The following is a 26,054-nucleotide window of genomic DNA, read 5'->3' as shown; positions in this document are numbered from 1 at the left end:
AATGCTGGTCGACTCATCTGAACAATGTAATGAGGGGGCTAAAAAGATAAAAAGAGAAGTAACTAATTACCTACAAGTCCTATAAATATATTCTAGAAGTATTTGTTGTTATTTATAAAAGTAGCTATCAGAATTTTAGATTAAGTGATCTTCATTTCAAAGCATCATAAAACAATACATGTACATAATCAAAAATGACATAATCTCGTGGCTAGAAATTGCAACAGCAACCACAACAAACTCCGCACATATCAACGAAAAACAACGACAGATAGTAAATAGATAAATATATGATATATAGGAATAATTATTAATGCTGACAAATCGGCGATCCGGGTACCATGCGCCAAACTCCTACAGTGGGGTGACATATGTTTTCGTCACTTCTGATAATGACAATACAAACAGCGTTAAACTAACAATTTTCATTGAACCATAACTCCGCTTCCGGACCACCGATTTACAAAATTCAAAAATGGGTGTTTAGAGAAAATTCTGAACTTTTCTCGGACAGTAGAAATTAAGTTCATTCGTGCTTCAGAAGAGACTGGCAGGCCCATAAATAAGGGGTTTGATCACGATAATGATACTATTTATGAAGGAGCACATGTTTTAATAGCAAGCGACGAACTTTTCTCTACTTCAATATTACCATGAAGTTTAAAACGGAATATCTCTGTACTGCATCGTTCGATTTCGATAAAATTGATAAGGTAACAAGACCAAATGTTTCTCAGCTGATTAAAATAATTACTGTTAGAGTTGTTAATCTTCAGCCTGAGATATCATAAGTTTTCCATGCTAAGTTGGATATTGTGAACACTTCCCTATTCCTCAATTTTTAGTGGTGTCATAGATATTACATCGCCACAAAATTTACTACAGATACGCTAAAGGGTCTGGGCCTTGTACTAGAAAAATTCTCCAGACTCGTGATTACACTCACTGCTAACAATATCACGTGACGTGCACGCAAACTCGCGCGCTAAAATGCGCGCATTCAGAAGTGACGAAAACATATGTCATCCCACTGTACAACTGAGATTGGCATCTTACACTTCTTTACTGTCTGATAGTGGAGATTTCTAGTCTGGATCTACCGGATCAATCCTACATATTGATTATAATAGTTACTACATATATTATATATTATTATATTTACACTGGTTCTCTGGATGATATGTTTAGTTGTGATAGAAGTGGTAGTTGTCCGGTGGTACGATTAGCAGTGGGAGTATTCTGGGTTTCTCAGTCTCCCGGAAATGATGGAATAGTGATTTAACTTCTGTGTTGAAGACGGGCACGGTGAAGAAGCGCATGCTTCAGTGCAGGTAATAGTTATTGATACTAAACTTGGTCTGGAAGCGGCTTGTGCCTGGTGCTTAAAACGAGCTGTGTGTGGAGACACATGAGGGTAGTTCAATCAGATCAAACGTATTCAGAATGATGCAAGATCCGTTGCACAGTGTGTTGTATATTGCCAGATTCATTGGGAAAAGATTAAAACATTATTCGCTGTAGTTAGTCCTGATCAGAAAGACAAAAATGCATCAAGCGACGCTTTACATTTTTATGATAGAATGACTACAAACTCATTGCGTCGTAGTACACAAGATGAGAAAAGAACGATCACGTCCGATATTACAGCCCGGTCGAGAGTTTAATATTGGATATATCCAAATCAAATTAATAAATAAAAGGCGCAGTCCTGTTATTAATAGGAACTGTGAAGTGTGAACATTATACTATCTGTCACTTGGCTTATCGATATACGAATACCGTTATATTGGTAAACTTATCGGCACAGAGGTTAGTAAGCATAAAGCCAGGGAGACATCAAAGAGGCTAAGTACTCCGTATAACATACTAATAACTTAATAATATTCATAATACGCTAAATTTCGACAGCAGAAGAAACCCCATTGGTGGGCGTCAAATCAGTAGTTGTAAAACGAAAGGTATTCTAAAATATAGGCGATAAATAAACACAATCTACCCTCCCAGCCACTCGGCTAGTGCGATAATTGCAAACATTTAGCTCAATGGAACTTTACTTGAAGTGAGGATTGTAAAGTTTCCGTGCGGGCCATCTTGTCTTAATACAATGTTCTCCTTTACTTCCCTTCATGACACGTGCACACCACGTGGTGTACCACGTGGTGTATCACGTGATAGCACGTGGTGTCACGGCTCGCGCGCGGGTCACATGAGGCGTGCTATCTATCTTGGTATGGTTTTACGTGTTATGTAATACGTCAGTGCGTAGTAGCTACGGAGCTGTGGAACTAGATAAAAGAAGCGTAAACAATTGAAGCTTATATCAAGATGTTCCCGTGCATATTGTTTACATAATTATACGGACTAATTGAATAATACTTATAGCGAATATTTCTGTATAACAGTTAAGTTTTTTATTAGAACATTAAGGAATTTGACGAATGAACGGGTAAAGTTATGTGTTTGTGTTCTCTAAGACCCAAGAGATACCCCATGATGCTCAATGAAAGTCGAGACAAGCATAATACTAAGAAACATTTACATATGCTTATAAGAAAGTACTTTAAAGAGTATAAACAGCTAATAAACGATAAACTATCAAAGTTAATCACGTGTAAAATTGTTTGCAAATCAGCGGAAACGTGCCAAGTAATTGGGGTCATGCTAGTGTGACTCAACCAACGAATGACGCAATGAACAGTAATATGAGGCTAGATTTAGGGCTTCATTTACTCTTAAATGCCTTAAATGGTAAAGTAATTTCTCGTCCAAATGGCAACGTAACAAGGAAATGTAATTAGAAATTCACCAAATATTCGGGAGCAGGTCAAACACTTTACGACGTAACAAACTGGTTATGAAATAACAAACTGGTTATGACGTTAATGGTCGCCTCAAATCTATACATATGCAAACAATACAGGCGGCAAAATCGACGTATACCCTCAAATCTAGATTTACAGAACAATTAGGGCTCATGGAAGTAGACAAAAACTATGCTAAAAGTAGACTATTTCTGTCCCAAAACTGAAGCCCCTTCTTTAGTAGTTGACACAAAAAGATCTTCTTACTTCAGTCTAGTTTAGCTCTGTGGAGTGTGATCCATTTTACGTCGAAAGAGAACTCAGCAATAATTTGAATTCCAGGAGAGAACTATTCCAGGCCAACATGTCTACAGTGTCGACATGTCGGAGAGCTTCCAAGTTGATGGGAACATATTTCTAGAATAACTTGAAGCCCTCGCATTACGACCAAATATAAACAACTAAACATGTTAACTTTGCATTGCCTAATTTTCACGATATTTCGAGTAATTGCACAAGGAAATATTATATTTGACGGTGACAGCAGGCTCTGACTAATGCTACAATTTTCGGCAAACACTTAACCAACTCCAAACATTCACCCCAGACATTGATAGTAATCCAGCAAATAAAACAACTCCATAACTCTACTTAATACAAGATACTAACTTATATTAATGTCACTATTATATAACAACACAAAGTATTATTACAGAACCCCTCCAACCACGGGAACTGACCATGATGGCATCACGATTACATGACAAAACAGGGCGCGCATCTCGCCCACGTGGTATATCACGTGGGCGCGCTGATAGTGGGAACAGGAACTATAGCACAGGGAGTTATAGGTTTAGTGTAGTACAGCTGAGACTTGCTGGTACCTGGCACAGGGTGGGTCGGAATAATAAGACAGATAAGACAGATAAGACAGATAAGACAGTTGTAAACCATTACTCATGTATTAGTAGTGGATTACTCATGTTCACAAACCACAGCCCTGGGGTGTGATTGTAGCTGGAGTTCTATGGGAAAGTGCGATAGCATCAGGATGCAATATAAGCTTCCTAGTACTAAGTACAATATCAAGATACGTCTGGGAACTATAACGTGATCTGCTTCATACCCCTTAGATCAAACTGTTGTATCTTGGTACGAGCTAGATATTATCAGATAACTGATCAGCTGGTACCAACGATCCAGCCCACTGTTCAGACCTAGTTCTCTACACCTTCCCTGCTCTGTCACCCAACTTCACTGTTCCAGGGAGGCCGTGCAAGTTATCACGCAAGAACTTGGTAGGAAGTTGGGTGATATCGGTGAGCTGTGATTTGGTGAAGTGGTGTTGTAAGGTGATCTCCTAGGCTGGTGCTTCACTGGTATTTTATCAGCTCTAATTATTGTGGGTGTCCTAAATCATTTTCAAGTGGTGGTCACTGGTTCATACCAACCCTGGATCCATCCTATATATTTTACATAATGCTCCTGCTTGTTTGTAGTTGAACACTCTTTGGGAAACCAAGCAACAACTAATTATTAATATATAATATATATAAATAGTATATATAATACATGAGCAAGAGGGAGGTGGTCTTAAACAATTGCTTTCTCATCATATGTGTTATGTTATTTGCAATTAGATGATATCACAAGCGATCAGGTGATATTGTCATCAATCAGATGATCTTATCAGCAAAATCAGCTGTTTTGATGTCGTTGATGTCTTTCCCTATAACGAAATAGCAATTTGAAATTATGGTTCTGGTGAACCCGGAAATTCGCAGCTTAGTGGAAATTGTCAAGCATATTTAGACCTCTTACTTTAAACTGAATAATGGATTTAGCCACAATGTGACTCCTCTGACTATCTTTTCAAGTTAAGGGGGGGGGGGGGGGGGGCCAATGGATATTTTTTTGTGAAACTTGATTTCGAGATAGCAGTTGACCAACAAAGTTAGACCAGTGACCGAACTTTTGAGGGGGTCCCGGACCCCAACCGCCAAACGGTGCCCGCGGGGCAGCCACGCCCATATTTGGTCCAAATTAGGCCCAATTTAGCCAAATACTCTGAACATGCCCAAAACCCAAATTTTAGGTGCTCTACTTGTAGCTAGTGGTCTCCTGAACTCGTATATGAAATTTCATCAAGATTGGACAAAAAATGACTGAGTTATGAGCCAAAAACCATATGCCCATATTTGGGCATACGCACCAAATTTGGTAGATTTCGTCCCATAAATTGGTCAAATATCAATATTTTTCACTGAAACTTACTTTATATGAAAGGTAAGCCTAAACTACATATTCTCTGTAAGTTATAGCTTTATATCTGTTTAAATGTGGATACTAAGGCGAAAAGACCACAAAAAATGAACTAAATTGCCCATATCTTGGTTCGCGATATTCGCGGAATTGATCTCATTAAAATTGTAACAACTCAATCAGTTTTCAAAATTTTTCCATGAAATTTTCGGAATCGACTCGAAATCGCATTTTCACCTTAGTTTGAGAACAGATTTTTGATTAAGGCCTCAAAAAAAATTTGGCGGCCAAATTCTGAATTTCTCCGGGAAAATTTTGGAATTTGGCCGCCAAATTTTTTTGGAGGCCTAAATCAAAAATCTGTTCTCAAACTAAGGTGGAAATGCGATTTCGAGTCGATTCCGAAAATTTCATGGAAAAATTTTGAAAACTGATCGAGTTGTTACAATTTTAATGAGATCAATTCCGCGAATATCGCGAACCAAGATATGGGCAATTTAGTTCATTTTTTGTGGTCTTTTCGCCTTAGTATCCACATTTAAACAGATATAAAGCTATAACTTACAGAGAATATGTAGTTTAGGCTTACCTTTCATGTAAAGTAAGTTTCAATGAAAAATATTGATATTTGACCAATTTATGGGACGAAATCTACCAAATTTGGTGCGTATGCCCAAATATGGGCATATGGTTTTTGGCTCATAACTCAGTCATTTTTTGTCCAATCTTGATGAAATTTCATATACGAGTTCAGGAGACCACTAGCTACAAGTAGAGCACCTAAAATTTGGGTTTTGGGCATGTTCAGGGTATTTGGCTAAATTGGGCCTAATTTGGACCAAATATGGGCGTGGCTGCCCCGCAGGCACCGTTTGGCGGTTAGGGTCAGGGACCCCCTCAAAAGTTCGGTCACTGGTCTAAGTTTGTTGGTCAACTGCTATCTCGAAATCAAGTTTCACAAAAAAATATCCATTGGCCCCCCCCCTTAAGTATCATTGTTACGACAAAACAGTCAGGTTTCAGTCAATAATAGGGAGTGCTGGAAAACAAAGACAATGAAGAGAATATTTGTAGAGAATTGACGCTCAATTTCTGAATGAATGCATGTTACCTCGCCAGCTGCCAGAGGAATATTGTGAAATAGTGACTTGAGGAGGACCTTGCCACCCAGTAGACGCTACAATATCACTATCCTCTGATCAGAACAATTGCGCTTTGTACTTATCAGGAAGTTATTCTGTTGGAAGATCAGGACGGGACAACTATAAGTACATATTGAAAGTTTGCATGGTCAAATATTATCTATCATTTGATAGCTCATTGAAATATACTTGAAGGAAAATGATATGAAAAAAATGATGTGACAAAAATGTTCTGTAATGACATAACTCTGTTCTCAGTTTCTCATACCACATTTGGTATTTAGGCATACTGGATAAATGGCGCCTTAATACCTTCCTTCCCCAGGTAGCATTATATAAAATGGGTAGAATTACTCAAAAACATGTAGTTTTCAAAGATATTTATAACTTTTTAGTGCGTCGCGCCGGCCAGTCTAGCTAGAGTATTTGACCTTTTCATCGACCTGCCAAGTAACATCAAATACCTTAGTTTTTTTACTCCCATCAAACTTGATTTAAGTAACGACAACTTATAAGGTTAAGTTTTAACAACTTGCTAAACGGTGCGATTGGTCAAGTTAAAGCGGTCTGCGCTGCTATCAACTAATCAAGAGCTTCACAGCCAAACTAACTCCTGGTATGTTGATGAGGGACATTTAGCCGACGTCATGACGTCACACACCACGTGTCATGACGTCACTTATCCTGGCACTCGGTGGAACAGAGGGCAGGCTATTTATAGATTTTGTGAAAAATTGTTGAGGAGGATTCTTCAGTATTGAAACATTGAACAACTAGGAAAGCTTGTCCGATGCATTTAGATGAGACGGATTTTTGAATATTCGCCAATTAAGATTATTTATGAATTAAATATGTCAAGCAAGCTGAGGAGAACACATAGCACACATAATGAATAGATTGTGCCGTTTCATATTCGACAGCACTTTGAGTATACCGCTTTTTGAGCGACATTTTTGAACAAACAGCCGAGTTGTTCACACGTGATTAATACTCAACATGTGTAACGAACATTCCTTAATTTGATCTATCAACGCACTTGAACCTGATACAAAAAGGAAATGACACCCTCAAAAATGGCAAGAATCACAAATTTCAACCATAAGTCATATGTTTTTCTACAATACTTAGTTAGACAGGGTATTTCGACATAAAGCAGCTGTTGATATACCGTTACTCCTATAACTCATTAAATACATTAAGTACCCAATCTAAATAGGTTAGCGTTGGGATATATAACACCTATTTACCCCAGCCGCGAAATTCTGGTCACTGAAATCTCACATTTACAATAGAATTGAACTAAAAGTTCTGAATTTAGGGGCCAGCTATTTATGACCATGGTATGGCCTCTATTTAGCCTTGGTATTGGTAGCAGCTGATGTTTCAACTTTCAGAGCTAGATCAGTTGATTCAATCTAATATAAGGTTTAATATAATTCCTGTAATTTTCAAGTATAAAAAGACGGGTGATGGATACAATATATTGATTTATTTGGACTACTAAAAAGTCCAGTAACTCAGTAAGCAACGCAGCTGCCTCTAAATAATAAATTCAGCCTCCCAAGATTTTTATTGTAGATCACCTGTTCCCGTTCATTCCAACCAACTGGGCAACTGGATTGTGAATCAGAAAGTAAAATATCAGATCTGTAAACAGTATTATATGACCTGATCATTAGGAACGTTAGCACGAGATGGGCCACGTTTTTTTAACAATTGCAAATGATCAGGGGTGAAGGGTCACATACTATATGGATATCAGTCTATACTATATCATACTACTGTATATATTCTATCAAGCTGTTAAATGAATATGTTTCACCCGGTGCGAGATCTGTTACAGCTGCGGCCACAGATCTTATTAAAATCTCCCAAGTGGTAGTACGAGATAATTACGAGATAATTGGCAATTACCACCATCTGGATTCTGGAGTAACGAGTTGTGGGGAATTACAAGTTATTACAGCTTTAATAATAGTATCCACTCATGTAACCCCTACTGCTATTAATAAAATGTTAGATTAAGACCTGTTGATAAACATTCGCACCTCCTACTCGATTAGAGTGTCTCAGTAAGTGTTTTGGCTCCATCTTGAGAATAAAAATGATCTGATTTAATTTCTATCAAATAGTAAATCAGGATTGTGCAGCAACGAGAACAAGGTTTAATTCACAATTAATAATGTAAATGTTTTGGGGCTATTTCACATGAATAAAGTGGGCATTGGGCAAGATTAAACCGTGTTACAAAATAGTTGACCGTGTTACAAAATAGTTGACCGTGTTACAAAATAGTTGACCAGACGTCTTATTTTATTATATAAAATGTTAGTAATGACCCCTAGAAGTCACACTTACAACACCACAAACCCAAACTAAGAGACACCAACAAGAACTCTAGAAATACAACTGGCCCCGGACCATGTAGATTAAGGATAAGAGCCTGGACCGATCCATCTTGTTTAATACTAAGGTATTAACACATCAGTTTTTACAGACTTACAAGAATTTTAAACATCAGTACACGGATATAACCTGGTCCAATATTGGAACATTACATAATGGTAACCAAGTGACGTGACCATAGCAACACTACCATAGTAACGACTTCTTATCAACTGTAGACAGGATTATGTCATAATAGCTGTATTGGGAGCGGGTTTTAATCGTGGGATAACACTCGCAAAGTTAATGAGAGACTAATATTAGACTACTCTAGCTTCATCCCATGACCTATCATGACATATCCGCCTAAACTTTAGCTAGGTTAACTTTAGTTACCATTAATTAGGTCACTCTCCGATGGATTGATTATAGACGGTGAGTTTTTGCCAGAAGATAGATTCCTGCATTTTGGGGGCATCTTCAATCAAACATAACTTAGGTTTAGTGAGAGTGAAGTATTATTATCACAATGATTTAGGAGCCTCTTGGTATATTTTGGGGTGGTGATGAAAGTGATCAACATCCTCGTTCCTTTAAACAAGGGAGGATTTAATCTAAGAAAGTGTAACATCACTGGAAACTTTAATCACTGTCATTGTTATTAGTGTAGAGTTTGTAGATATGGTAACACAGTAAGATATTGTAACGCAGTATTTTCTTTATATCCCTTATCTTCCTTATATCCCTTATAAAGTCCCCTATCAAAGACTATAAATTTAAATAACATCTACAATAAAACAGTGTTCACCACTGTTAGATATTAATAGGAATACAGAGTAACACGTAAAGGAAGAAAATAATTAAAATTGGGCTGTTTGCCAAACCATATATTGGTAGCACATTCCTATTATTTTCTGTAGATAACAAGCTATTTGAGATTTTGAGAGAGCATTCCAGAAAATTTAATTGTAAATTGGATGCTGAGTAGCTTCAAATTTTATCCAATTAATAAGGCCTAATAGAAACGTAAGAAAAATTCAAAGGTATAAATATTTCACAAACTTCAAGGCCTCAAAAACTGTGAGCTATTGTAGATACTCTAACTGTATCTAACTTCTAGTTTCTACAAGCTAACCCTAATTCCAACTTAAACTCTAGCTCTATCCCGACTCTGCATCTAATAATCCAATTCTTATCCTAACTTTAGCCATAACTTTAACTTTTATTCTAACTCTGAATACTTATACTAACTACAACTTTCAATCTAACTCCGACTTAAACTTAAACTTAGACTCTAACTCTAACTCTAACTCTAACTCTTACTCTTACTCTTACTTTAACTCTAACTTTAACTCTAACTTTAACTCTAACTCTAACTCTAACTCTAACTCTAACTCTAACTCTAACTCTAACTCTAACTCTAACTCTAACTCTAACTCAGGCGGATGAAAAGACGCCGTTATACGACGCCGATCACGACTACCTGTTCGATGAGAACAACTCTGCTGAGCCAACTTATGACATACCGGCTCAAGACCCTGCTATCAGTCTCAGACAGGTGAGAGACAGAACAAAAGTAAATTCAATTGACACTGTAAGAATTATGATGAGTTGAACATGACAACGTTGTTTCAGCATTGAAAAATGACTAACTTTAAGTAATTTAGATCTAAGTAAATGTACCATCGTTGAAAACTAAAAACGTTTTAAAGATAGCATCATAATAATATAGACTGTAGATAAAGTTATTTAATTGTTTAATTCAATTCAATATAAATACTACTGACTAACAGTTACTGAGTTGCAACAACAGAGAACATGATGAATAATTATACTCTGTCGTTTCTTTGATATTGATACTATAACTCATAATTAGGGTAATGACATCACAATGACTTCATAATTGGGATAATTATATAAACTAATATAAACTTTCTTTATCAATTAAAGTTAAATTTAGAATTGACTGAGTTTTCTTAACATGAACTGTTTTTAACAATTTAAAGTTGCTCCACAGCCTACTAGTAAAAAAGCAAGTTCGCAGTAATTTATTAACTAATTAATCACCAATCACCTGATTCTTGACACCAAACCCCTCTGTACATCAGGTTGAAACAGTGACAAAAACTATTTCCTCTCCCGATGAAGATCTCTACGACATTCCAAGCAACGTTATCAGATCCCTGCCCGCTCAGAAGCCTAAAATTGCACCGAAGCCTAAAATTATCTTGTACGACTCACTTGCTCCTGCTCCAGAGGTATGATATAACTTTAAAAATTAAATATAACCTTTTTTAAATTTTATAACTTAAAATAAATTTATCCAGGGAAAGATACCTCAAATTAACAATTAACATGACTCATTCGACTAAATCAAAAACGCGCAGTCTCTTTTTAGTCACAAGGGAATCGAGAGTTGACAAAATATAAAGTACAAATATTTAGTCACAAAATAGATTTTCTGAACAACTATATTTGTTTGAGTTAGCGGTGAATCCAATTTTCTCTCTCGCGACGAGTTTTCCATACAAAATGAACGTTGAGTTGGAAAATTAGCAGCAAAAATGTGGAAATCCGAAATACCTGAGTATTTTGTACTTTGTAGTAGCAAGTATTACCGATAGGGTTGTGTCAAAAGAGATCCCAATTGCAGTGACGAGACTAGTCTGAATTCTAGCCGCCACTGATTTTTGCGTAATTGATACGTTTCTATTTCATTAAAAGAGTATAGCCTGGTGTTAAATAGTGGATCACACAACTAGACTAAGTGTTCACACCTGGTGTATCGTGTGACCCGAGTGCCTAATGTTTAGCTGCGACCTATAACTTGTAAACTACATAATTGGTCTTTAATTAAATATATATTTTACAGGCAGTAAGTACAGAAGATGCTGAGGATATATACGACGTTCCAAGCTTGAGGAGTACTAAACAACCCTCTGAGCCGACTGAGGTGGATGGTATACAGGTAAATAGATTTATCAAGTGCAGTCACGCACAATCAAGTGACTTTGCACGTGCAGCCACGCACAATCATGTAACTTTGCACGTGCAGTCACGCACAATCACGTGACTTTGCACGTGCAGTCACGTGACTTTGCACGCACAATCATGGGACTTTGCACGTGCAGTCATGTGACTTTGCACGCTTGGTCACGTGATTTTGTACATGTCTTGTCAAAGGTTTTGGTGCACGCACAAGCAGTCATGTCACGTGTCTCTAATCAAGTATTCTTTGGAGACACGTGGTACAGCACGTCCCGTAATGTATTTTCGCGCTAAATCTCCATCAGTAACATGCTGATGATTCAGTAGTACAGAAACAGCCTAGATAAGATACTACAAAAGTATTTTCTGCAAAGCCTGAGAAGCAGGAAGTACCGTGAAAGTATTTACTACAAAATATTTACTCTAAAAATTACTCACTACAAAGGCCGGAAAGAGACCCGACACTTTTTCGGCTCTTTTTGAGCGGGATAGAAATAACAGTTTGTATCGCACTTGTTAGGACAAAGAACAACATATGCTTTGTGAATACCCGTTGTGTCATGTAGCAGTCACTTTTATCTAATATTTGCTCATCTATAAGGCATTGATACATTCTCAATCTTATGTGAAAGCCCTATATTAATCGAAATTAATGAAACAAATTCATTGTTGATGAATTTTCACGCTCTATTGCGGCAAATGAAACCATGAAAGTATCCACAATATTAAACGTGACCATTCCAAGACATATTTTAGTGGGCCGTTCCAGTCTGGTGTCATGACCGAATTGGGAGAATTAACTGGATTCGGAATCTAGATCAGAATTAATAAGGTATCTTGACAATTATTAAACCCGCCATGTTAAAAGATATAATCTCTTCTGCAATCCCTCGCGTGGCATCTTTACGTCAACAAAAATATTCGTCAGTCCGATTTGTATCTACTGGAATGTAGCCGATCCAAGCGTCACGTAAAGTTTTCAGAAAAGCAGAAAAATGGTCTTAACTTTTAGCTACAATATTTTACAATGAAGCAATTCTTCTCTTGGAAAGGTTCAGTAGATAAAACTGCAGCCGACCCCGTCCCCCACCCCTTGTTAATTAGACGCTAACGTCTAATATTTACTCAGGTAGCTGATCTCCCATTTAATCAAAGGTAAACCCTAATATCTACTCAGGTAGCAGATCTGGAGCCTCTCTACGATACTCCTCCTCCAAAAAGAGAGCCTAATTTATTAGGATCCAGCCTGGAACTTAACAGCAGACGAGCTACTGGAAATAGCGTTTTGAGCAAGTAAGTGACTTAAATCAGTGACGTGTTAGTGACTTCTTGGTGACTTGAGTGCGACGTTTTTAAATGTGTTACTGAATATTTGGGGACCTGTTTGATAATTTGTGACTGTTAGTGTCAGACTGTTAAATTCTAACGTTTACTCTCTAAAAATAGCGATATCAACTGTCAACATCTCAATTCCATCTAATTCAACTGACTAAATCTAATGATAATATGGGTCCGTCTATCTTACCCAAGACCAAGGCTACGACAATAACTGAACTAGAACAATAGTATGGATATGACAATTATAAATTAGTGATTAATTGTCTTATATAGGTGCTGAGTATTTCTAATGAAGTTTAGAGCAAAACTTGACAAAAGTGATAAACAATTAGTGCAAACCTTTTAAAGTAGTAAGGATATGACATACTAAGGAATTTTTCTCATCCACATCTAAGCCTACAATCCGACGATGACACCTGGCTCAAATTCTGACAGCTTCTGCTCTAAAACATAGACCCAATACTTCTTAATACTTTCTTATAAAATAGGGTTATGTAATAAGGTGTTTCATAACAATTGTTTCACACTGTGTTAACATTCATGACAAACAATATGCAAACATAATATTAAGTTTGAATAATTAATAATTAACTAACGACATATTCCCCCAGCTCGAGCGAAACTACGAGTAACAGCAGTTACATCAGAACAACTACCATGTCTATGGGCAGACACGACTCCATAGACTCCGCCTATCAAATGCTGGTTATCGACGACAAGGAGAGCGCTGGACAAGTTGTTAAAATAGAGGAGGAAGCTATCTACAATATACCACCGCCATCTCGAGATACGCCCCCGCCACCACGAGCAACGCCGCCCCCACTGCGAGAAACCGTGCCTCCTCCACACGCAACGCCGCTCCCACCGCGAGAGACCCCGCCTCCTCCACAATATGAAGAACCCCACTACAATATCCCGCCTGCAAGAACCACCCCTCCCAGCCCCCTCAGTTCTGTATCAGACCCATTATTCCGGGTCCCAGTTTCAGATCCCATCGCCCGATCCCCTCCCAAACCCTACCTTCCACCTCGCACAGACAGACCTCCTGTCCCTTCTCGAGGACAGACTCTAGGACGTCCCTCCCGCCCTCCAGTGGAGGACCCTAAACCAGCCAGACCCCAATCTGAGACAATGTGTAGACCCAACCGTCCTGTACCACTTCTACCCCCAGAAACCAGGGACTCTCACTTAACGGAGGTTCTTCCAGCTGAACAGTCCGGTACTGTGACCAACAATACTCTAACCAGAGCTAAGATGAATCACAGGGACCAGTTTGGTCCGAGTCTGGAGAGGAAGTCAGCGCCTGATAACGAGTATTTAGAAGTGAGAGCCACTCCCTCACCTCCTCCTCCTAGGGAAGAGAGACCCGTACCTCCACCTCTACTTCCCAGAACACCCCCAACCAGATCTACCGCTCAACCCCTCCTAACTCCTCCTAGAGGTACTATTTCTGCAGGGATCTTGTCAGCTACTACTGCTGCTGTTGGGGCACCCTTCACCCCTCCCAGGATTCCTCAGAGAGCAGGTGGGTCTGCCTTATTTTAATTCTCCTCATTGCTCGTTGGAGATTTGACCAATTGCAAATACAGTGATCTAAAAAATTCGGAGTCAATTTTGCGCATCAAAATGAAAATCGATACCTATCTTTCAAAAGAGGCTTGTGAGTAGAGTAACAAGTAAATCTCAAAGGCACAATAATAACACAAAACATGTTCCAGGAACTGTAGCGGGGGGACAACACCACAACCCCTTCCTAGAAGGCTACACCCCACCCAAAGAATCAACCATGAGCCTCTCACGACCCTCCACCTCCCCACGGGGCGGCAGCTTGTACCATGGACCTAACAGAGGGGCTATGACACTGCCTCCCCCCAATAGAGGGGCCACTTTACCACCTAAACCTGGCATCCTTACGTTGAGCAAGAAAGCGCAGGTTTGTTTGTTTGGTGGTTTAAAATTTAAATTCTGTTGTAAGAGAAACCATTGTAAGGCGGAAAGTAGATAGTTAACATTTGATAAGTGTTTGAATTATGACTGCAGCTAGCATTGCATCTAACTTAAGTCTACTTTACTGAAATGTCTAATTTCCTGTTATTCAGTTATTCGCCGTAAATCACACCATAGTACGCACTCAGTGACAAAGGAAATCGCGGCATGTACGGAACCGCGATATTTCCCATTATTTGCGACAAATTTTATGTATAGTTTAATGAATACCTAGTCTGTTAAAATTCGCGGTATCGCGAATTTTGGCCAAAATAATCGCGAAATCCTTTTGTCCCTGTACGCACTGTACGAACTTTTAAAAGGTGCCGAACTGTACGAATTTTAAAAAGCTGTCGAGGAATTTTTACCGAATTTTAAACCACTTACCACCGACCGATTTGAAAAACCTTAATCATTTGGCTTCGTCATAGTTTTGTCAGCACTATTTGGGCACTATACAGACAGACATACACTAGACAGACACACACACACATCTATTGAGATTATTAGTTTATATTGGTTATAATATACTAGATTCGTTCGTTAATAATACTCACCGATTATAGCGAGGAAGAAGTCAATAGCAGCGATTATATAGAGCACATAGTTTTCCCAGCCAAAAACATTTCCAAGTTCAGTGATGTTCAGTCTTGGGATGTAATGAACAGTGTTACTTGTCACGGAGGGAGGCATTCTTGCCTTGGTAAAGTTCATTATAGGAGCGACCCCTGATGTACAGTGGTATAAAAGTCAGTCACAAACCGATGCCGACTATTTGGAGTATAAAATAAAATAAAATCTCGGTTATGTAATTCTCGTTATATAGCACCACGCAGGAGAAAATATCGCGTCTAGACCATCGTAACGTTGACGCAGTTAAACTAATGGCAAGAATATACCCTCTCACAGGTTGAGATGTATCGGGAGTGGGAGTACTATATGTAATTATAATCTGCTTTACAAAGTTTTCGATCTCTTTTAAATTGCACGTTCATCTATAAAAGTTCAGCACTGAATTTTCTAATCTTCTACTTTTCTATGGAACGGTTGTTTTAGAAACAGCTTTTCAATTCAATTAAATAACTTTAAAATCTGGTTTATAAAATGCAATCGTTTAATGAGTGCTGTAGCATCAATCCTGATCTCTATGATATATTAGTATTTAGTAGTGATATCGCAAAGAAATCCAATTAAAATCGATAATATTGCGTCAAATGAAAATTATCTTTAGTGGTCGCTTTCTTTGAACAAAATTCTTAATGATTTTAAACCATAAAATAAATCTTGACTCATATCTGATTTCGTGATAATGGTAAATAAAGAGTATTTTAACCTCGCTAAAAGCACCGGTCGTTTGAAAAGGTACTTATCTATCAAAGGCCTGACATCTGAGTTAATTTAAGTTCTTTCGGTTAAATCCAAGTTCGAAAATTTATGAGGCGAATTTTTCCCGAACTAATTCCGAACTGAAAAAAGGTGCCGAACTGTACGAATTTTGTACGACTTTTGTACGAACTGACCAACTATGCGTAAATCGACTGGTAATAAGTTATAAGTAATCATAAAAGATAGGTTTTGTTTGGTCGGAATCTAATTTGTAAATTTTTATTTTATTAAAACCGCTGAATTAATACTTATCCGGGTTCTTACATTTCCATAATTATTACAACGATTAAAGTGGAATGATCATTCGTCATACAAATCAATACTATTGATTGAATAAGCATGTTATGCATCACGTCACACCACGTGACGTGACGTCACACAACGTGACGTGACTTTTGTCCATCTCAGGACGAATTTGACGCCATTCCAGACTCCCCGACTCCTACAGAGGAACTACATCGCTCAACCAGCGACCCTATACAGAGTAGTGCAAACACTACAATCATAAAGAGCGGGAACAGCAAATATCCTACCATACAGAATAATAATCCAGGTCAGTGCAGCAAACAAATCGTATAATTTTAATTAAACGGGAGAAGACCGTAAATAAAGATGATGAGCTTGTTAATCTTAATATTGAGTAGATAATTACGGTAATTTTTACGTAAAATAAGTCAACAAAAACCTCATTTACCATGTAACAGGTATGGTTAAAGTTAAGCCGGGATATCAAAATGTTACAGAAGTTAAAGGAGCCCTTCAAAGTAGAGGGGACTCAGTTCAAGGTAAATTATTAAAATAACTGCTTTCTTAATTTTCTAAATTAGCTATTAATCAGTGCAGTAATCCGTTAGAGCTGGTAATTTATTTTTAACCTATTTTATCAAGGTAGCTTGTCCTTCTGAAAGTGTTTGATAATGTTACGAGTGAACTTTTAGCTTTAGTGCTAAGTAGGATAAATACTTTCGTATTAGTGTTACAGAAAATATTTATATGTTCGAATGTATTAATGTAAATTTATGTAAATGGGTCTCGGATTTTTGAATGGATTTTTGAATGTGGTCAGAGGTAACATGTAAAGATCTAAGTGCGGTGGGTGCGGAATCGAACTATTCACCTAATACCGCACTTCCCCGCACCATTGGCTGATATTCGAATAACTAATCCGTACAACTTACCAAAAGTAAATAATTTTGCATTTTCCAATTAAATAATTAACCCAATAGCTAATTGACTAATTTTATCAGGAGAGAGGCATGGTAAACTAAACAGAAGACCAGTACCCGAGCCGGGTTACACTCCAATGGGGACTATGGAAGAGAGGATGAAACGAGCCGCTGCTTCCAATGAGAGAGAAGTTAGTTAACATTTTATTATATAATATAATTTGTACAAATTTGCATACATTTTATATAATTATTATGTAAATGTTGTATAATTAGTTGACTGGCTTATGAATAGTGAATCGATTTAATTTTATTGCACAGTGTGGGTGAGTTAAGTTGTATTAATAGTCATTTGTAAAAAGCGGCTGCGGCCAACATATTAATAGTTGAAATTTAAAAGCTTGACTAATTCAATAATTCATCACTAAATATTCATTAAATTACTGCTCTGTGATGAATCACCAGAATAAGTTCTCTTTTCTCCGCCAGTAGAGAGGAGTTTATGACAACAACCGCTTCACACGATTTATTTTATTTTCAAACATTTTTGGTCGAAAGAAAATGTTTGATTCAGTGATATAGAATCAACACGCAAACTTATTAAAAGCGGAGAAAACCCCAAAATATCTGTCAGTCATAGAGGAAAGCCCTAAATATCTGACAACTATAAAATTCGATAAATCAATAAACTTGTCAACTGTAAAGTTTTAAAATGCCAGTAAAGCGTGAGAACATTGCATCCAGGGCATTCGAAACATTAAGAACCGATAAAGACAAATGTGATTTAACCTAGTGAACCTCTCTCTCTCTCTCTCTCTCTCCCCCCCTCTCTCTCTCTCTCTCTCTCTCTCTCTCTCTCTCTCTCTCTCTCTCTCTCTCTCTCTCTCTCTCTCTCTCTCTCTCTTTAGCTCTGGAGAGTGTCAACAAGTGAAAATATGTGTTATATCTTAATTTCGCGTCCTAAAACCGAGGCACTTTGTGACAAACTAGCAACGATAGACCTTCAAGTTCTTCTAATGCTATTCAGGTACAAAAAATGTAGGCGACAGCATATTTCGGTATGTGATGGCCAAAGAAGTCATGTCACGTGGTAAAGAATTTCATGTCAAGTGGGATAAGATTACAATTCACGTGGGTGAGACTCGAGAGTCGACAGGCGTGAAGATTCAGGTTGAAGGCTGCTAGTGTCAGTTCTTTGACAGGGATGAGGGGATATGTGTCACGGGAATTTTTGAAATTCCTCCGCAGACTATTAGCGAGGTAGTCAATCAGCAGCCTTTACTCACATCACGTGACTTGCGTTGGCCAATGGGAGACTGGTATCTTAGACTAACGATTTGGGAATTATTATCGGACCTATCACTACAAGTAGAATATGTGCTACTTTAATCCAGATATATACCATAATCTGCTGGTTGCTGTAACCAGTAAATGATGCAACTTTACAGCTAATGTTATTATGACGTCACACCACGTGATATGACGTCACACCACGTGACATGACGTCATCAGATAATACTTCCAGGGTTACGAGCCGATGATGTCGCACGAAGCGAGGATGGCAAATGCTCAGATAAACCAACAAAACTCTCGACCTCTCCCACCGCGTACTCTGGCGGTCTCAGGTAAAAATGAAATCTTAACAGTAATATTGGAGGGGGACTGTGGGATTGATATTTACCATTGATGAAATGATAACTATGTCTAAAGCACCAGTGTCATAGTTTAAATTGCAGAACTGATGACGGATCGTAATTCTGTCTACAATTTGATTATGGTCATTAACATTCAAACTCCAACATGACCAGTAGGTTGTAGCGACTGCAACTGCCTCATGATAAAATAATAGTGCAATAAAATTAACTGACAAAAATTTAATCAGCTAAAGCCTTGACAACAATAAGCAATTATAACCATAACAAAAACAGCAGATTAATAGAAGGTCCAACCTACTGGGGTCACTGCAATAAATGTGACGGTATCAGACACCAGACTGCTATCGCATCCTGACTCCCTATTTCACAATAACTGTGATGTGACATGTGGCCCTATATTATACTCTGCTAGTCCCACATATTATACTATGCTAGTCCCACATATTTATTTTACCATGAAATGGCCAGGGACCTAAACCTTGACCTTCTGGGTCCTGTTCTGATCTTTGTGACCATTACGATCATTACATAACACTATAAAGTATTGCATAATATTAAGGAATAAGGCAAAGCATTGATAAGAACACGAGGAGCAGCTAGCATTCGCCACGGTCTACTCCCAAACTCAGATAGTTTATAAAGTTTACCTAGTTTATATAAGACGCTAATATAGGCGGTTTTGAAGGCGGTACGTGCTGAACGATGCATTCATATCATCACTTAATACCATGATATTTGTTACTACTATTAACGAATCTATCTTATCATTGAGCTGCAATGTTGTCGCTCATATCAGTATTCACCATTAGTATTAGCAATTAGTGCTGCCTGTCACTGCTCACTTCAGGAAAACAATAATATTAGAGGTAGACAAACGACAAATGACAAGGCAGGAAATGAGGAAACTGCGTCAAACATTGTCCGTGCATTATTTTCTCAGTCGTAAATTCCGCGTTCTTAAAAGCTTAAAGTTAAGAATCACGAGTATTTGAGCTTTGGGGTCGTGAAGTTTTTTTTCCCGTCCTATTCTAATGATTATTATTATGAGGTAACTTTGTAGTTACTGTGTGGTTCATGTGTGGTTCATGTGTGGTTACTGTGTGGTTACTGTGTGGTTACTATGTGGTTGGTAACTACAGGGGTTACTTTGAACTTTGAAGTGTTCTAAAAGTGTGGAACTAGAAGTATAAAAGCCATGTTTATATCGTCATCCTCTCAAGAGTATCCAGTCTTTGGGGCACGAATACTTGAATAGTGACTTTTTGGCTCGAGATAGAGTTCCCCTCCCTCATTAACAAATCTTAGTTATCCGTGTTCACAGCTATATTGACGAATACGACAAATATTTGGCGTCACTAATTTAAAATATCAACAAATATCCCTCGTATCTATTAACAAATTGTTAACAAATCGGTATTGACTATTAACAAATATAAGTCATCACTATTAACATTTACACCCTAACTAACCTCTTTGTCTCTCCACAGGTCGTGACCCGGAGTATGTAGACGCTACAGGCGCCGCCCCCTCGCCAGTTTACGTAGCCACCTCCGGAGCCGCACCTTCCCCAATATTCGTGGAGTCCGGACGATTGCAAGCCCAAATAACTGCAGATATATCACATCAACCTGAGTTTATGAGGCTAGGTGAGATTGATATGACTCTGAGTGACTTTCTGCCCATGACTTCTGGGGATGACTACCAGGATGAATATTTAACGATGGAAAGTTTAGGATCTTATCAGGGTAGATCACAGCCTCATGATGATTACCTGGCTATGGCTCCTCCACCTGGGGACTATCTTGAGATGGAGGCCCGGCCTCCTGCAGATGACTATTTAGCGATGGAGCCTCATAGCGATTATTTAGCGATGAATTCCTCGGCCAGTGTCCCTGATAAGTATTCAAATTTAACGTTTTCAAATAGCTGAAACTATAAATAGAGATAGGCCTCTTGATGAGACCTCTTTTACTCGATTGAATGCCGGAAATACGAGTTACTACAGAATTCAGAAGAGCAAGCACATGATAGTCAAAATTACTGGTCGAACACAGTGATTCTACAATCTACAATAAGATAAGCTTTATGTCGACCCTCCTTTCTAATACTGCTGACAATAATTAATAAAGTAAAATGATAATGATATGGGATCTATGAGTATACTATGACAATAATAATATCTGCACAGTAGCTATATGTGTAAACTGGCTTACGGAGCTGTGAGGGGTCATAAGTGTTAACGACTCCTCGCCCAGTTGACAGTAAATCAAATTATCAGTCAAGTAGCACTAATAGCAGGTATCTCAATCATGGTTATATTAGACAAAACAGCAAGGCCGAGATCAGTTTTAATTTTTATATTGTTTTACAGTGATTTTAAGATGTGATTGTCGACATGTTACAGCAAATATTATTATCATTTTTACTTTCTGTGTATCGGAATTCAGTATTAAAATTTGTACAATTACATTCCCGGAATTCGATTTCTTCATCATTTATACGTACTTATATGAAGTCTCCAAATATTACACTACGTGTAATATTTGCAGAGGTTGAAAACAAATATGTCGTTCCTTATATTATTCGATTAATGATTCATTTTCATTTCTGCAATACATAAACTGCAGTGGATAGATTGAAAAAACATAATTTTTATGAAGTCAGCCTTAACAATAACATTCTGTAATTGTAATATTTTGTAAATTGAAGCTTAGATTTAAATTCCAGTTGTTAACTGTTGTTTGATATTCTTAATAATTTCCCGTAGTTCAACCCGGAACAAAGGAGAATTGTCCTGAGACTTTTTTATGCTTGACCTCACATAGAAATGTAACTGGGGATCTGCCTAACAGTAACAGAAATCAGGGTATCGCGACGTGAGTGGTGAGACTATCGTATCCAAAAACGACAACTGTTTTTTAATAAAACTTCAGTTGTTTTCAAATGGGGGGGATGCAACGTCAATTAATGTCAATTAATGTCAATTAATGTCAATGTCAGTTTTGCAAAATTTTGGAATACTGACATTAATTGACACGATATTTTTCGACCAGAGATTATGTAGTTCTACCATATTTTTAGCACTTTAGAACGTTTATATCATCAATTTATTCACTACTATCACATATGGAAATGTGAAATGTGAAAAAATTCAGATCATTAAACAATAAAACTAAAATAATACGGTTTTCCGAAATTTATTTTTCTTAAATGGGCGTGGCCATCCAAGGGCGTGGTTCTCAACATAATCAGAACTTAAAACCCACATTAAACGAAATACCTTCATGACATTTATATGTGAATAACGAATCTTAAACAGCTAACATTACTCCTTCATACTAAAAAAGCCGATTCTAGATATTTTACCTGTATAAGAAACCAATAAAATATGGGCGTGGCCGGTGGGGACCGAAGATGTAAGAGTTGGGAGCTGACTTTTTTTTTTGTGGTCTTTGAACCTAAGGATCAACAGATAAGAACATACTCATAATAATTCAAGGACATTTTGTTTTTTTTGAACCGGTCTAACTTACATAGACGTGAATATCTTGAATATTTATCGAATAATGATAATCTCAAATTTCAAGACACATTAATGTCAATTAATGTCAATTAATGTCAATTAATGTCAATTAATGTCAATGTCAGTTTGGGGTTTTTATGGAATACTGACATTAATTGACGTTGCATCCCCCCGGGGGGGGGGGGGGGTACCAATGGCATAAATGGCATAATGGAGAATTGGCCAATAAAAATTTCCATTTATGCCATAAAACGTATGCCATTTATGCCATTTTTGATATAATACATTTCTATTTTCTTTATTTGTCATATGAATCTTTAACAATCATTCCAAGCGTTATAAAGCATGAAACATGTCTCTTATTCAAGTACTAATAATAATTTGCGAATTGAAAGTCAAATATGAAGACCTAAATTCATGGCATAAATGGAGAATTGGCCAATAAAAATTTCCATTTATGCCATAAAACGTATGCCATTTATGCCATTTTATGCCATTGGTACCCCCCCATCCCCCCCTTTCAAATACGACAAGAGTCTTCAAATACGATTATCGTGTATGAAAAAGGGCTATCGATTTCACTTCGATCGTTTTTAATACCGTGTACCGTATGATTAAATTGGCGATTCGCCACAACTTGGTCATCGTAGCCGCACATCACATGCGGCATGTGCGCGCGTGGATCGCTCTAACTTAACTCGCGCGCAGCTTTATTTGCATAGTCGGTGTCTGTGCTTGGATCACGTAAATTTGTTCGCGCGTTACGTAAACAGCATAAAATTCCCTTCGGTTCAGAAGGACTTTCGACAAATCTGTTCCAAATAAAAAGATCGAAAATCGAGTGTTTTAGTGAATAACTTAGAATATAATTTTGATTTTCTCAAGATCTGACAGATAGATTTTCTTTAAACTTTCCAGATAGTTAGATGGCTATATGACGGATAATGTGTAAGAGTTTGGGAGAATTTCTATATGCCAAAATGGAGATATGACTTCAAACACAAGAAAATATCTCCAAATTGGCGGGTTCTAGCGGAACACAGGTATATATTTAGAGATCTGAATGATAGATTTTCTTTAAACTTTCCAGATAGTTACATGGCTATAAGACGGATAATCTGTGCGATTTTGGGTGAGTTTCTATGTGGTAAACTTGAGATATGACTTCAAACACAAGAGAATATCTCCAAATTGGCGGGTTCTAGCGGAACACAGGCACATATTTCGAGATCCTACGGATAAATTTCCTTTAAACTTTCCAGATAGTTACATGGCTATAAGACGGATAATCTGAGCAAGTTTGGGCGAATTTCTATGTGCCAAACTTAAGATATGACTTCAAACACAAGAAAATATCTCAAATTGGCGCGTTCTAGCGGAACACAGGCACATATTTCGAGATCCTACTGATAAATTTTCTTTAAACTTTCCAGATAGTTGTATGGCTATGAGACGGATAATCTGAGCAAGTTTGGGTGAATTTCTTTTAAGTGCCAAACTTGAGATATGATTTCAAACAAAGAAAATATCTCAAATTGGCGGTTTCTGCAGGATGCAGGCATATATTTCAAGATCTGACCGATAGATTTTCTTAAAACTTTCCAGATAGTTACATGGCTATAATAGGAACAATCTGTGCGAGTTTCGTTGAATTCTTATGCCCCAAATATTAAAATCTACAAATCGGTGGTTTAGAGTGTTACCAAGGATGGCACATAACATAATAGAGCTTAATAGACCTTGAACAGTTATGCTCGAAGATCTTCTTTCTCCAACAAGTATTAATGTAATAAGTAATGAGTGGAGTATTACGGTGAGGGTGACCACGTATCATTAAATAGAAAATGCAACTTTAACTGTCAGAATGGATTCAGCATCTAAAAACAGATGACTGCCAGTTTTTACGTAACGCTAACATTATTCTCAACAGCAGGTCTTTCAATCGTATCGTTCCCTTGTCTCCTTCGTGGTACATTCAGGTTAAAAACTTTTTACTTCTTTTTTACATCCTAATATCGTGGGACATGGTATAGATTGAATATTGCGGACACGTGATCCGAAATCTGAATATAAGATTATAATTTGAAATGAAATGAAATGAAATGAGGTATTTATATCCCGCTCGTATGATTAACCAACAACACAAGGAAGGTGGTTAACCATGTCAGAGCGGCTGACTGTGAGTGATGTGAGCAAATGTGTAGAAATGAACAAGATTATAACGTAATATTAATATAAGACCAAGACAAAATTAAAACATCTTTTATTTTAAACCACACTAAACTAAAAAGAAGCAGAGACCATACAATACATGTAGGTATAATAAAGGTTAGTACAGTGTCATAGAAAGGTAGAGAACTTCGACATAAAATGGAGTGCGGTAAGAAATAAAAGCCAAGGTGTCTTGCAAAATACAGTGTTGTAAAGGACGACAGCATCATTTGGGGACATTTATTTGTTTAAAATAATAGGTACTTGTTTTAAATAAGTTTCTTTCAGACGACTACTCAATGCAACAGCCCTAAATTGATATTGCGACCGTCCTGTTACTCTCTTAGATGCCCTCTCTGCAAAGTATTGGACGAGAATTGATTTAAGTAAGAATTTTAAATTAAGATCATGATTTTCAAAAATTCTTCGACTTGCACTTTGAATAATATATATAGCCATACAACTATCTGGAAAGTTTAAAGAAAATTTATCAGTAGGATCTCGAAATATGTGCCTGCGTTCCGCTAGAAACCGCCATTTTGAGATATTTTCTTGTGTTTGAAGTCATATCTCAAGTTTGGCACATAGAAATTCGCCCAAACTTGCTCAGATTATCTGTATCATAGCCATACAACTATCTGGAAAGTTTAAAGAAAATTTATCAGTAGGATCTCAAAATAATCGACTTTCGTCAAATATCGTTCCGAAACCGCCAATTTGAGATGTTTTCATGAGTTTGAAGTCATATCTCAATTTTGGCACATAGAAATTCGCCCAAACTTGCTCAGATTATCTGTCTCATAGCCATACTACTATCTGGAAAATTTGAAGAAAATTTATCAGTAGGATCTCGAAATATGTGCCTGCGTTCCGCTAGAAACCGCCATTTTGAGATATTTTCTTGTGTTTGAAGTCATATCTCAAGTTTGGCACATAGAAATTCGCCCAAACTTGCTCAGATTATCTGTCTCATAGCCATACAACTATCTGGAAAGTTTAAAGAAAATTTATCAGTAGGATCTCAAAATAATCGACTTTCGTCAAATATCGTTCCGAAACCGCCAATTTGAGATGTTTTCATGAGTTTGAAGTCATATCTCAATTTTGGCACATAGAAATTCGCCCAAACTTGCTCAGATTATCTGTCTCATAGCCATACAACTATCTGGAAAATTTGAAGAAAATTTATCAGTAGGATCTCGAAATATGTG

General features: G+C 37.4%; 2 protein-coding genes across 4 annotated transcripts in view; one reads left to right on the top strand and one right to left on the bottom strand.

Moving 5' to 3' along the window:
• The window catches only part of LOC134822463 (cilia- and flagella-associated protein 68-like), a 50,222-nt gene extending 30,800 nt beyond the window's left edge, over positions 1 to 19,422 (bottom strand). The window contains exon 1 of the mRNA XM_063833561.1: positions 19,417 to 19,422. The gene's annotated coding sequence lies outside the window, so the exon portion shown is untranslated. The remainder of the gene's footprint in view (positions 1 to 19,416) is intronic.
• LOC134822461 (proteoglycan 4-like) overlaps positions 1 to 21,843 on the top strand; it is a 108,187-nt gene extending 86,344 nt beyond the window's left edge. For all 3 annotated transcript variants that reach the window (XM_063833558.1, XM_063833559.1, XM_063833560.1), the window contains 11 exons: positions 10,032 to 10,148; positions 10,699 to 10,848; positions 11,463 to 11,558; positions 12,756 to 12,871; positions 13,528 to 14,441; positions 14,635 to 14,849; positions 16,697 to 16,841; positions 16,993 to 17,073; positions 17,536 to 17,645; positions 18,980 to 19,079; positions 20,597 to 21,843. In XM_063833558.1, the coding sequence (XP_063689628.1) occupies positions 10,032 to 10,148; positions 10,699 to 10,848; positions 11,463 to 11,558; positions 12,756 to 12,871; positions 13,528 to 14,441; positions 14,635 to 14,849; positions 16,697 to 16,841; positions 16,993 to 17,073; positions 17,536 to 17,645; positions 18,980 to 19,079; positions 20,597 to 21,039 (2,487 nt within the window). In that variant the 3' untranslated portion in view covers positions 21,040 to 21,843. The remainder of the gene's footprint in view (positions 1 to 10,031; positions 10,149 to 10,698; positions 10,849 to 11,462; positions 11,559 to 12,755; positions 12,872 to 13,527; positions 14,442 to 14,634; positions 14,850 to 16,696; positions 16,842 to 16,992; positions 17,074 to 17,535; positions 17,646 to 18,979; positions 19,080 to 20,596) is intronic.
• The last annotated feature ends 4,211 nt before the right edge of the window (positions 21,844 to 26,054 follow it).

This window comes from Bolinopsis microptera, chromosome 10 (assembly GCF_026151205.1).
Source record: "Bolinopsis microptera isolate Bmic1 chromosome 10, MBARI_Bmic_1.0, whole genome shotgun sequence".
Classification (NCBI taxonomy): domain Eukaryota; kingdom Metazoa; phylum Ctenophora; class Tentaculata; order Lobata; family Bolinopsidae; genus Bolinopsis; species Bolinopsis microptera.
The sequence above is the reverse complement of the archived record's forward strand: the minus strand, read 5'-3'. Positions and strand labels throughout refer to the sequence as shown.